We start from the raw sequence: 13,738 nt of genomic DNA on the forward strand, positions 1-13,738 counted from the left end.
TTAATAAACTAATTGTAAACCATTCATAAACCCTTTATAAAGGTAGTCTTATTTTAAAGTGGTACCTAAAAATGATACACATAACAAACCAAAAATATTCAGTTGCTTTTTATTATCCATTTCTTTAAAAGCCTGTGTTTAACATTTTGATTTAATGTTTGAAATTAACCTTTTTATTTTTAAAAACCATCCCTGAACTGTAAAATACAGTATTATAAATATTATAAAAAGTGTTCTAAATCACACTAAATAAGTAAAAAATTATTTCTCTTTTTTCACAGTGCAGTGGGCGGGGCTAAGTTACTATATTATTGGCTTGTATACTTTTTCATGGCTGGTTCATTATCTATTCTGATGGACAACAGCTCTTGAATAGAGTTCAGTGCAATAAGCCTTTCTAAAAAAAAAAAAAAATACACACATTTTAACAGACGCAGGGTCTGAACAGAGGTGGAAAGTAATGAATTACATTTACTCAAGTTACTGTAATTGAGAAGATTTTATGAGTAATTTGTAATTTTTAAAGAAGTTTTTAAAATAGGTAATTTTACTTTTACTCAAGTTCATTTTGACACAAGTAATTTCCTTTGCTACATTGGAAAACTCCCAATTACTGAGTAAAAAATAAAATGCTGGGAAAAAAACAATTGTCTAAAAAAAAAAATAATAATAATGCTCGTGTGTGGAATAACGAGGCAGTAACGTCCTCATGTAATACAAAATGTGCAGGACAGAGCTGTCAGCTTTCATAACTTCCACATCAAACCTGTGAAAGCATGTAGTGTAAGTATTTTTATCATTAAACAATCTGCTTAAATGTTAAAAAAACATGTAAATAGCAGTTAAAGCACAACAATGGCAAGTTAAAAAATAATAATGATCTGTAAAACTTTAAAAATACAGTTTATACTCACATATATGACCATAACTTTTTAACAGTAAAGAAAAAAAAATGGTTCATGGAAACCTATGCCAATAAAAATGTTTTATGGGGAGGTCTGAACAAATACTTCCTGAATGGTCCAATGATTATGTAAAATAATAGTTCATTAAAACTAGTTAATTTATGATTTGTTGAACTTTTTTTTTACATGAAATAATTAAAAAGTAACTATGTAACTTTTACTCAAAGTACATTTTAAATTGAGTACTTTTTCACTTTTACTCGAGTAGATTTTTAGATGGGTACTTTTACTTTTACTTGAGTAGAATTTTAGCAAAGTAAAGGTACTTTTACTTCATTACAATTTTTCAGTACTTTTTCCACCTCTAGGTCTGAAAGGGTTAAATGGACGGCACAGACCCCGCTCAGGGGTCCCATAAGACTTAAACAATAATTAACATTCTGAGGAGCTCAGCTTACAGCCCAGAATATGGCTTACACACACATACACACACACTCTCTCTCTCTCTGATTAAAAGTCCCTGGCAAGTATTCACTATCAGAAACCAATTATTATCAAATATATTAATATATACATGATTAATGTAAAACATGTAATTCACTCACCTTGTCAACAAAACTTAAACTAGGCCAACTAAAAACATAAAGTGATTTTATTTAAGTTTTATAAGAGTGGTGAGACCTTTTTTTTTTTTTACATTGCTGCGTATGTAAAAAAAACAAAAAAAAAAACGTATAATATAAAATAAGATTATAAGTTGGCACAACTTTTGAACTTTTTGAAATTCTTGGAAAAAACTTTTATATATATATATATATATATATATATATATATATATATATATATATATATATATATATATATATATATATATATATATATATATGAAAAATATATTTTTGTGACTAAACATTTTTAGGTGGCAAAACTGTTGTTTTTTTGTTGCTCAAAACTCTAAAATCAAGTAAAATATATTTTTTTACAGTGTATATCTTTCTCTCTCTCCCTCTCTCTCTCTCTCTCTCTCTCTCTCTTTCTCTCTCACTAACTTGCTTTAATAGACGGTTTCTGGGATATTGTATATACAGTCATTTGTGGGCATCAGTTAGCCTCTAATAAAATGAGAGAAATTCCCGAAACTTGCAGGATAGGTTGGACCTCTGTAACTTCATTAAGTTCAAGCATGCAGAGCTTCCAGTGAACTTTCATGTCCTTAAAATGGTTCAACCATTGTTTTGCCGCAGCTCCGCCCTCATTTTATACACCAGCTCGCCTTTGGGACAGTGCCCTTTACTCTGAGCGATAGGACACCCTCCTCCTGTCAACATACAGAGAGCTGGGCAGTGTGAACGTTAGCGGGGTTGGAGCAGCGTTAGCTATGGCTGCAGGCGTTTTGCTGTTGTTGGGTTTGTCGGGTTTGCTCTGCTTGAGCCCGTCACAGGCTGGGAAACTTCTGGTGATGCCAACAGATGGAAGCCACTGGATTGGGATGAAGCCAGTGGTAGAGGAGTTGGGAAGGAGGGGGCATGAGGTGGTGGTGGTCATTCCAGAAGTGGGTATGGCAGTTGGGTCTTCAAAGAATACCAAAACTATCACCTATCCTGTACCTTACACCAAAGCCGAGATGGAGGAGGGTTTCACCGCCAGCGTTCACGAGATTCTCAACCATAATGTTGTGACTGATCTGGAGAAGGTTTGGAATTTCATCAATATTCTGGATCTCCTGAATGACGTTGCCGTCAGGAACCTCGAGAGCATGCTCTTCAACAAAGAACTTGTACAGAAACTCGAAGATTGGAAGTTCGACGCCCTTCTCACAGACCCTTTTGAGCCCATGGGAGTCATTATGGGTGAATACCTGTCCATCCCGTCCGTCTACATGCAGGTCAACCTTCCCTGTGGTGTGGATTCAATCGCCAGCCAATGTCCGAGTCCACCGTCTTACGTTCCCCAACGCTACACTTTCTACACTGAGGTGATGAGCTTCTGGGAGAGGAGTGTGAACCTGGTGAGGATTACTCTGCAGCCGCTGGCTTGTAGACGGCTCTACACCAGGGCGGACGAGATCGCGTCACGCTTTCTGCAGAGGGAAGCGTCCGTAGTGGAGATCATGAGTCGAGCAGCCATCTGGTTGATGCGTTTAGACTTCGCCTTTGAGTTTTCTCGACCGCTGATGCCAAACATGATCACGATTGGAGGCATGTCTGCTGTTAAACCTAAACCTCTGGCACAGGTAAGCTTCAAACAAGTCAATGATGCTGCCAATGAATTCATATAAGCTTTATAACCCTCCTGTTATGTTCATTTGTCATTTGTTATTTCTTGAGTCAGTTTGATCCAGTGCATGTTTAATTATCCTAAAGATGTCCTTGTCCTTGTTAGAAATCCTAACAAGAAGTATAAAAATTTCATTATTAACTCCAATACTACTTGTGTCAGTGCTCTTTTTACAGTGTTGGTTTATACTGCATTCCCATAGGCTCCTGGCACCATATATTTGCATACTGGGTGTGAACTCTCACTTGCTTATCATCTTTGTGTGTCTGTTGCCCAAAGCTAGGATCAGTTCAGTTAGGATTTACCCTGGTTAAAACAGCAGATGACTTAAAAACCCCACTTGCTCAAAGTGCAAAAATGCAAAATGTGAGATAAATCCAATAGTTAGCTTTTAGACATGAATTTGTGGTTATTGTGGTAAACAGTTGCATAATTATTAACTCATAATCTGTGTAAAGGCTGTGTAATAATTAGACCTTAGGGCCTGTATTACTTTATAAAGCTTCAAAAATAAACAGTGGGGATTAACAGTGCTCTCTGAGTTATTATGAATACCAGCAAACGTTAGAGCTAAGGAAGATTAATATATATGAAAGACTATATTTACAGTACCGGCTTTGATGCATCACTTTTATTTAGGTGCTCTTATCTGGGAACATGTTAACTTGTGTTTGTTTCTGAGGCTGGTAACTCTGCTGAGCTTATCCTGTACAACAGAGGTAACTCTTGCTCTTCCTTTCCTGGGGCAGTCCTGATGAGAACCAGTTTCATCACAATGTTTTTGATGGTTTTTGGGACTACTGCACTGACTACTGATACTTTCAAAATTCTTGAACTTCTTTACATAGTTGAGTAGTTCTTGCTTCTTATAATCTGGATTAGAACATTATTCAAATATTCACTATTCACTGTATACCTGTAACTCTACCTCTTCACTACTTTACAACTGATGCTCTCAAACACTTTATTAAGAGGCAAGGAAATTGAAGAGTTCAGCACAGCTGTTAAATTAAAGCCTAAAAATCCATCCAAGATGTGCAAAACTGTCTCTATATAAGATAGAGGTGTGATAAATATAAAAACGATACTGGTTTGTTTAACACTTTCTTTTTTGCTTACTAAATAATGTCCCATGTTTTTCTTCGTAGTCATATGATGACTTTAGAATGAATCTACTATGCACACTATTGACTGGTACTATATATATATATATATATATATATATATATATATATATATATATATATATATATATATATATATATATATATATATATATATATATATATGTATTTATTTATTTTTTTTTTTCAATGAAAGTCTTTTTTTGGTGCCGGTAAAGATTATAAAGATTAGAAACATTATCATCAACTGAATATGTGTCTAGAAGCCTTTCAAATAAAAAAAAAAAACATGCAAATATATATATATATATATATATATATATATATATATATATATATATATATATATATATATATATATATATATATATTGTTTATTAGTATCTTTTGGCTGGTTAAATGGAACAAATCTGTACTTTCTGCTGTTAGGAAAGACTTTGTACTTCAGAGTGAATCATATCTGACCCTGTAAAGACCAATATTATACCTTTAAGGGAACAATTATGAAGAGTGTACCTTAGAGTACCAAAAATACTCATATCGTACCTCTGTTTTTTAGAGTATACTCTGTAGGCAGTTGAGTTTTTCCATAGCAGGATCTTGTGGCTCGTTGTCACACACAAAATCAAGCCCATCCCACATTCTTATTCAACACCCCTCTCTGGTGCACACCTCCTCTTCCAGCAGGAGCTATATAGCGAGCGCCCTTTACTCTACATCAGACAGTAAGTAGGTGTTGAATAGTGTGGATTTTGTCGAGAATGGCTGGCGTACGCTGCCTTATCCTGCTGTATCTGCTGTGTCTGGGTTCAGTCCAGGCTGGGAAGCTGTTGGTGATCCCAGCAGATGGCAGCCATTGGACTGGGATGAAGCCTTTAGTGGAAGAGCTGGGGAGGAGAGGGAATCAGGTGGTGGTGGTGATTCCAGAAGCAAGTCTGAGTATGGGTCCTTCAGAGCATACAACCACGCTGATGTATCCCGTACCCTACACCAAAGCTCAGATACAGGAGGGTCTGTCTGGTGGTCTTGATAAGGTTTTTAGTATGGACACGTCTTCTGATTTGGCCAAGCTTCAGATTTTTTTCATTAGCATGGATGTTCTGAAGGATTTCACAGTGAAGAACGCTGAGGGTTTGCTCTTCCACAAGGATCTGATGGCGAAGTTGAAGGACCTGGACTTTGATGCAATTCTAACAGACCCTTTTGAGCCTCTTGGAGCCATCGTTGGGGAGTTCCTCCAGGTTCCTGCCATCTACATGCAGGTTAACCATCCCTGTGGTGTGGACTTTCTGGCTTCGCAATGTCCAAGTCCACCTTCTTACACGCCTCAACGATTCACTCGGTTTACTGACCGGATGAGCTTCTGGGAGAGGAGTGTGAACATGGCGAGGACTCTGCTGCAGCCAACAGCCTGTAAACTACTTTTCTCAAGGGCGGACGAGATTGCATCACGGTTTCTGCAGAGAGAAACCTCCATGGTGGAGATCATGAGCCGGGCAGAGCTCTGGTTAGTTCGCGCTGACTTCGCCTTCGAGTTTCCTCGACCGCTGATGCCGAACATGGTCCTGATCGGAGGGATGTCCGCTCATAAACCTAAACCTCTGACACAGGTAAGCTTTACAAATTCAAAACGGCAACTTCAAGAAGCGAATGAGTCTACCACTGATCATGTTTCTCAGGTTGTTTGAGCTGGATCAAAGGTTGTTGCAGCATTTGCTAGGGGGTTGGTTGGGGTGGTCAATGACTAACTTGGACTTCAGGTCCAGGTTCTTTAGGAGTTCAAACATGGTCCATAGCATATAGCCTTAGTCCTAAACATCATTCAAATTGTACATTCTTTTCCATTTACGTTATAAATACTCAATAATAATAAACAAAATAAATAATAATTTTAATAAATTAAAAACCTCTGGAATATAATCAAGAAGAAGATAGATGATCACAAGCCATCAAACCAAAAAGCTGAACTGCTTGAATTTTTGCACCAGGAGTGCAGGCATAAAGTTATCCAAAAGCAGTGTGTAAGACTGGTGGAGGAGAACATGATGCCAAGATGTGTAAAAACTGGGATTAAAAATTGATTTCTGAACTCTTAAAACTTTATTAAAAAGGTTTTTTTTTTGTATTATTTGAGGTTTGAAAACTCTGAAAACTGCATCTTTTTGGTATTTCAGCCATGTCTCATTTTCTGCAAACAAATGCTCCTAATGACAATATTTTTCTTTTAAATTTGGGAGAAAAGTTGTCCGTAGTTTATAGAATGAAACACTAATGTTCATTTTACTCAGACATAAACCTATAAATAGCAAAATAAAAAAAAACATTCTTAATTTTTTTTTCCAGAGCTGTAAACTAGGGGTGTGAAATATGGCCCAAAAATATACTTGAAATATCCCAGGAAACAGAGAACATTCTAAGAGTATGTAGCAACATTTTGAAAAAGTTCCCAATCCATCACTGATAATCAGTAAATTTTATATTTTATTTGTAAATAAAGGGAGCAGAGTCTGGAGGAAGAGTGGAGAGACACACAGTCCAAACTGCTCGAGGTCTAGTGTGAAGTTTCCACCAATCAGTGATGGTTTGGAGAGTCATGTCATCTGCTGGTGTTGATCCACTGTGTTTTATCAAGTCCAAAGTCAGTGCAGTCTTTTCCTTTATGGAGGAACTTTATGGAGTGAGACACAGACTTTAGTTGTTTTCATTGGCTGTAAGCCATAATCATCAACAATTAAAAGAAATGAAGAAGTGTGTAATAGATCTATATAATCTGTGGGATTCACATTTTAAACTCAGTTACTGAAATAAAGTAACTTTTCAATGATATTATAATTTTTTTAGATGCACTAGGCACTAGTTTACATTAGATAAGATATGAGTGTGAGTAGGTGAGGGGTCGAGAAGGTTTTGTGAGGTGTGCAGTGTAAGTGGTCTGCTATAAACAGTTGCAGTGAGTTTATTAGCTATGAGATAATCTGCAGTATCTGTAAAAAGGCTGGTTAGAGGACTGTGGTTTTGCAATGCATCTGAATTGTTGCCAAAATTGCTGTTCGTTGAACCATATCTGTAAGTTCAGTTTTAAACTGAGCCGTTGGATGCAACCTATCCCTATGTTAATGATTCAAACCCTACAATCTAAACTTACTCCCAACTTTAATTTTAACCTAAACTTTAAATCTAACTCTAAACCCAGTTCTAAAATGTAAAGATTAGAGTTTGGGTTAGAGTTGGTTGCACACTAAGAAAAGTAAGTACAGATTTGTTCTTAAAAGAGTACAAAGCTTGTTGCTGGGGCTGTACCTTATATTGAGGTACAAAAAAGTACCTTTCAGTGAAAGTCCTTTTTTGTACCCATATTTTTTGTGCCAGTAAAGATTATAAACAATTTCATCAACTGAATATGTGTCAAGAACTTGATGATCCAAAATTGACTGGCTTTCAAATGAAAAATGTGCAATTTAAATATATATTGTTTATTAGTACAGTGATACAGAATACTGAATGTACCTTTTGGCTGCAGGTTAAATGGTACAAATCTGTAATTATTGCTGTTAGGAATGACTTTGTACTTCAAAGGGAACAAATCTGACCCTGTAAAGACCAATATTGTACCTTTGAGGGTACAATTATAAAGAGTGTACCTTTGAGTACAAAAAAGTACTCATATCTTACCTCTGTTTTTTTTAGAGTGTGTAGAGTTAAATTCAATAAAGAAACATTTACTCAAATGGACCATCCAAGTGTTACCAATTTTTTTTTTTACGTAATCGGTTCCAACAAAAGTTTTAAGTTTAGTGAACTTATTGGGTTTTACAGTGTATGTACTTTGCTACCAGTACCAGTTCTTTTTTACAGACTCTACACTCTAAAAAACAGAGGTACGATATGAGTACTTTTTTGTACTCAAAGGTACACTCTTCATAATTGTACCCTCAAAGGTACAATATTGGTCTTTACAGGGTCAGATTTGTTCCCTCTGAAGTACAAAGTCATTCTTAACAGCTATAAGTAAAAATTCGTACCATTTAACCTGCAGCCAAAGGGTACATTCAGTATTCTGTATCACTGTACTAATAAACAATATATCATTTAAGTGCACATTTTTATGTGAAAGCCAGACAATCAGTTGATGATAATGTTTATATTCTTTATAATCTTTACTGGCACAAAAACCATGGGTACAAAAAAGGACTTTCACTGAAAGGTACTTTTTTGTACCTCAATATAAGGTACAGCCCCAGCGACAAGCTTTATACTCTTTTAAGTACAAATCTGTACCTACTTTTCTTAGTGTGTAGTGTAAGGTGCCTGATCTTTTTTTGGGGGGGGGGGGCAGGTTCTCCCACTTTTGCAGGTTCTTCAGGTTGTTGGTTTGCTTTGTTTGGGTATAAAAGTGACTGTTTGTATCCTATTTTACAAATCCAAGCCTTTCCTCTCACGCTTACTGAACACACTTGTTTAAATAGCCACACCCACTCCAGGAGATATACAGTGCACTTTGTCCTGTACAGAACGGCTCCTCTACTATTAAATCCGTACGGCTGAAAACAAGCAGCTCTTTACCGGCTTTACGATGAGGGTGTTTGGAACACACACTGAGACCCTGCTGTATCTGCTGTGTCTGGGTTCAGTCCAGGCTGGGAAGCTGTTGGTGATCCCAGCAGATGGCAGCCACTGGACTGGGATGAAGCCTTTAGTGGAAGAGCTGGGGAGGAGAGGGAATCAGGTGGTGGTGGTGATTCCAGAGGCAAGTCTGAGTATGGGTCCTTCAGAGCATACGACCACGCTGACGTATCCCGTACCCTACACCAAAGCTGAGCTTCAAGTGGGCGTGTCTTCTAGCCTGGTAGATCTTTTTAGTAGGGATATGTCTTCAGATCTGGACAAGTTTAAGAGTTTTTTCCACACTCTGGAGGTTCTCAACATGTTCATGGTGAAGAATGTTCAAAGTTTGCTCTACAACAAGGATTTAATGGCAAAGTTGAAGGATATGGACTTTGATGCCATTCTAACGGACCCATTTGAGCCTCTTGGAGCCATCATGAGCGAGTTCCTCAAGGTTCCTGCCATCTACAAGCAAATCAATCATCCCTGTAATATAGAACTTCTGTCCTCCCAATGTCCAAGTCCTCCTTCTTATGTCCCACGTCCGTTTACGCAGTTTTCAGACCGGATGAGCTTCTGGCAGAGGAGTGTGAACATGGTGAGGGCACTGCTGCAGCCTGCGGCCTGTAGGCGCATTTATACCAAGGCGGACGTGATTGCGTCACAGTTTTTTCAGAGGGAAATATCCATGGTGGAGATCATGGGCCGAGCAGCTGTCTGGTTCATGAGCTCTGACTTTGCGGTTGAGTTTCCTCAACCATTGATGCCAAACCTGGTCATGATCGGAGGGATGCTTCACATGAAGACAAACCCTTTGTCACAGGTAAGGCCCATACGTCTTTATAGCCAAGCCAGTTCAATGTGTGTGTAAATGTAGGTATGACTGTGTGCACAGATTGGCAAGGATTGGCACTCTGTACTGAGTAAAATGCTGTAGGGGTTGTTTCTGGTTAAGAGTAGGCTGAGGGCTATTGGCTGCCGGTTCTCACAGGTGTGTGGATGAGTGTGAGAGTATGAATGGTTGTGTGTAAAAACGTGGTTGCAAAGTGTCCTTGGGTTTCTAGAAAGGCACTATATCAGTTTAACTTAATTAATTAATTAATTCATTCATTCATTCATTCATTCATTCATTCATTCATTCATTCATTCGTAATATCGACTCATCCAAGACAAACCTTCCATTTGTTTGCTTGGGGAAAGACCAGAATACTCTAAATTAAAGATCCAATTGCCAACATATTTTAAATCACTGATAAAATCTGAAATCCAAAATCTTGTGATTTGTTTGTAGCATTTGGAGTACCATAGTTGAAGTGATGTTTAAAGGAAGTTGAACATTTTTCTAAAATTATATATATATTTTTTTTTGTTAAGAAATAAAAAAGCTATGGTTTTGTTTTGTTTGTGTGTAATGTCATAACAAAGCCTGTTGGACTGCTTCATGCTTTTGACCAACAGAATACTGAGGAGTTTTAATAGAACAGCCCTACCAAGGCCCCGCCCCCTACCTGCTTTGCAGGTTAGGCTTTGGAAGACATTGATTGTCATGCTAAACTCTTTCAGGACTGTCCGCTTATGATCTGGAGATATTTATGATAACAGCTCATAACTGACAGGAATGAACCACAGGAGCAAAGAAAAGCAAATATATAGGGAATTAATGAAATGATCTTTTCCAGGTAGCATGCTATTGGCTAATCAGAGCGTAGGCTTGTAAAATATCTAGAAAGCATTGAGTTGCAGATATGTGATATGTTGATTTCAGGTTGCAGTATTATTTAGAATGAGCTCTGGTACCAGTACCTCCAAACTGAAGACCATTAAAGTTCCATAAAATGGGGGATGTCAGACACAGGCCCTGAAGTGGGCGTCCCAAAAATGACACCCTAACAAGTCAATGAAAGAATAAGCTGTTTGGCATTGGCAGAGAAGATTTGGGAAATTTTTCATGGGCTCAATCCACATGATCCACAAATGCATGTTCCTTACAACCATGGATCCATTTAAAAGATAAATTTACATTTTTTCCAACATTATAAGATTTTTTGCCAAGAAGCATTGTTACAATAAAGAAAGAACCTGCCAAATCTAGTTTCCTTACTTTTTTCCTTTATTTTAAGTTAGTATGCATAGAAAGATACAAAGCATGATTATATTAAACGTATCGTTTTTATTATTACATGCCTTGCATCATCTTTCAGCACTCTATTAGGAACAGTAGACTGTTGCTTTTATCTCAAACATTTCCAGAACAATATAGAATAAAAAAACAGATAGTAGAAAACCTCTTTGTTATAATTCTGTATTTTTTTTTTGTTTTACCTTTGTAGAGTTTTAGTTAGTGCCCCTTTTCTGTGTTGATGTAATTACTGGCTAACCCTACATCTGATAACATTACCATTGTCACCTCACCCTTTATTATAGACTTGTATTCATTTCCAAAAACTGATCAGACCAGTTTAGCGCAGGAATCAGAGTGGTTTACTATGGGAATGACTAAAGCTCTATAAAAAAAACATTTATTACAGCCTTTTGGAAGCTTTATATTACAAATAAATCCCCATATAACAATCAGAAATATCTAGTAATGCATACTTAAGTAGAAATGTTGGTTATCTTTACTTTACTGGAGTAATTACTTTACATTTTCACACAATTTTATATCTGAACTTTTTCCTCATTACATTAAAAAAAATAGCCTTGTTACTCCTATTTCATTTCAGCTCATTTTCATTCTGGCTTCTCGTCGTTCAATAAAACCCCTATCCAGATAAATCTCTCCATCCAGATAGAGTGAATCTGATTGTGATTGGATGTAGAGAAGAATAAACACATACCACTCCGACTCCCTATTGGTTTATACTGTGATCCATCACGCCTGCACGCCGCACCCCCCCCCCAAACACACACACACACACACTCCAGCAAGAACATAGCAGACGTATGTAGCCTAGTATTAAGTATGAAGATGATCCGTGCAGAGACTCAAGAGAACTCCAGTTTTATAAACATCCAACTAAGCTTTAATATCTTTAATATATTTGCATTCTACTAAAATACATTCATTTTCAATAGGTCATATATGCAGCTGAAACACTAGGGAGGAGTCCAGTGCATCTAAAATTATATTTTCAACCATAACATTTGAATATTTTAACATTATAGTCATTATGGCTTTTAGAAAATTATGTTTTAGGGAGGGGGTGGCGGGCTTTGTGCACTATAGGACTCTGTGGGCGTGGCCTAAGCTTTTGTTCTTAATGGCTTTATTTTTTTCCCCTTATATTACTTTAACTTTTATACTTAAAGTAGTTTTGAAATCAGTACTTTTTTAAACGTTTTTACTTAAAGAGTAAAAAAAAACTTGAGCTGATACTTCAGCTTCTACAGAAGTATTTTAAACCCTAGTGTCTATACTATCTGTACCTGAGTAATTGAGTAATTGAGGTCAATCCTTTTGACACCTTTATTGTCTATATCTGAGTAAAGTCAGCATGACACAGGAAAACCTCCTCTCCCCTCATTCCCCCCACTCTCTGTAGGTTATGGAGTAAATGTCATCCCTATCTGAACTCCTCCCTCACTGCAGTAAAGGGGCCTCTCTCGCACTAATCTTCACTACTGTCCCACAGTTCAGCAGAGTTCAGCTGAGCTCTGACCAATAGGTGAAGAGCGTTCATCTGATCAGCTTCAGAGTTGTGAGAGAAGTGTGAGAGAATCCCCTCAAACAGACCTAAAACACTTCACACTTCTGTAAAAGTGAAAAAGAGTAGGTTTAGTTTATTATGCATTTATTTAGATTATTCTACTAATTCTATACAGCTCTAGACAAAAATAAGAGACCAATTAAATTTCTTTTTTGCTATTTATATATATTTGAGTAAAATTAACATTATTGTTTTATTCTATAAACTACGGACAACATTTCTCCCAAATTCCAAATATTTTTTTGTCATTTAGAGCATTTATTTGCAGAAAATGAAAAATGACTGAAATAAAAAAAAAATAGGTGCAGAATAATCCTGGATTTTAATCACAGTTTTCATGCATTTTAGCATGTTTTCCTCCACCAGTCTTACACACTGCATTTGGATAATTGTTTTGCCACTCCTGGTGCAAAAATTCAAGCAGTTGATTTTGGTTTGATGGCTTGTGCATCCATATTTCTGTTGATTATGTATATATTTTTATATTTTTCCCCTAGATTGTCATTTAATACTAATATTGTTGATTCAACACTGGCAAATGTATCGGTAGTCAGCTTTTGTAAATGCAAATGAAACATGAAAATAATTGCTTACAGAAAAAAAAAAACAAAAAAAACAATAAATAACAAACAGTCCCCAGTTTCAACAAAACAATATTGTTTCAGTTATCATATTCATTACCTGCTTGTTTAAACATTATATAATAAAACATATATTTTTTTAAATAAGCTTCTTGTTTAAAATCTAAAAATAATAAAAATGTTGAACATTAAAAATAAAGTAATAAAGTAATGCAGAGCAGTAAAACAGTAGAATCTGATTGGTTTAAAGCCAGATGAAGCTGATAGGTCCAGACGCCGCTCAGGCACGGCAAGCATGGTGCTATTTTCTTATCTGAGGGATCCTGAGGGAACATAATGTACTGAATCATTAGATCTCTGAAGTTCAGTAGAGGTCAGCAAGGTCATAGCAACACCAGCAGAACCTTATGGTCAGTTATTGAGAAGAGTGGTGCTGAAGATTTTTTGTTGTTGGTCTATTAATCATTAAATTTTGATTCAATAAAAATTATTTTTGACAGAATCACATTATGACAAAAAGCAAAAAATGAAAAAAAAGT

At 36.5% G+C, this 13,738-nt stretch overlaps 1 protein-coding gene across 4 annotated transcripts in view; it reads left to right on the plus strand.

Moving 5' to 3' along the window:
* The window catches only part of LOC103026744 (UDP-glucuronosyltransferase), a 56,546-nt gene that overhangs the window by 4,404 nt on the left and 38,404 nt on the right, over window positions 1-13,738 (plus strand). Inside the window, exon 1 of one of the 4 annotated variants that reach the window (XM_022680060.2) lies at window positions 2,250-3,138. The exons of 1 other annotated variant lie outside the window; for it this stretch is intronic. In XM_022680060.2, the coding sequence (XP_022535781.1) occupies window positions 2,284-3,138 (855 nt within the window). In that variant the 5' untranslated portion in view covers window positions 2,250-2,283. Of the gene's footprint in view, window positions 1-2,249; window positions 3,139-5,010; window positions 5,917-8,864; window positions 9,735-13,738 lie in introns of those variants that run through there. 2 more of the 4 variants (XM_022680061.2, XM_022680062.2) reach the window with 2 other exon arrangements.

This window comes from Astyanax mexicanus, chromosome 11, assembly GCF_023375975.1.
Source record: "Astyanax mexicanus isolate ESR-SI-001 chromosome 11, AstMex3_surface, whole genome shotgun sequence".
In the NCBI taxonomy this organism is placed as follows: Eukaryota; Metazoa; Chordata; class Actinopteri; order Characiformes; family Acestrorhamphidae; genus Astyanax; species Astyanax mexicanus.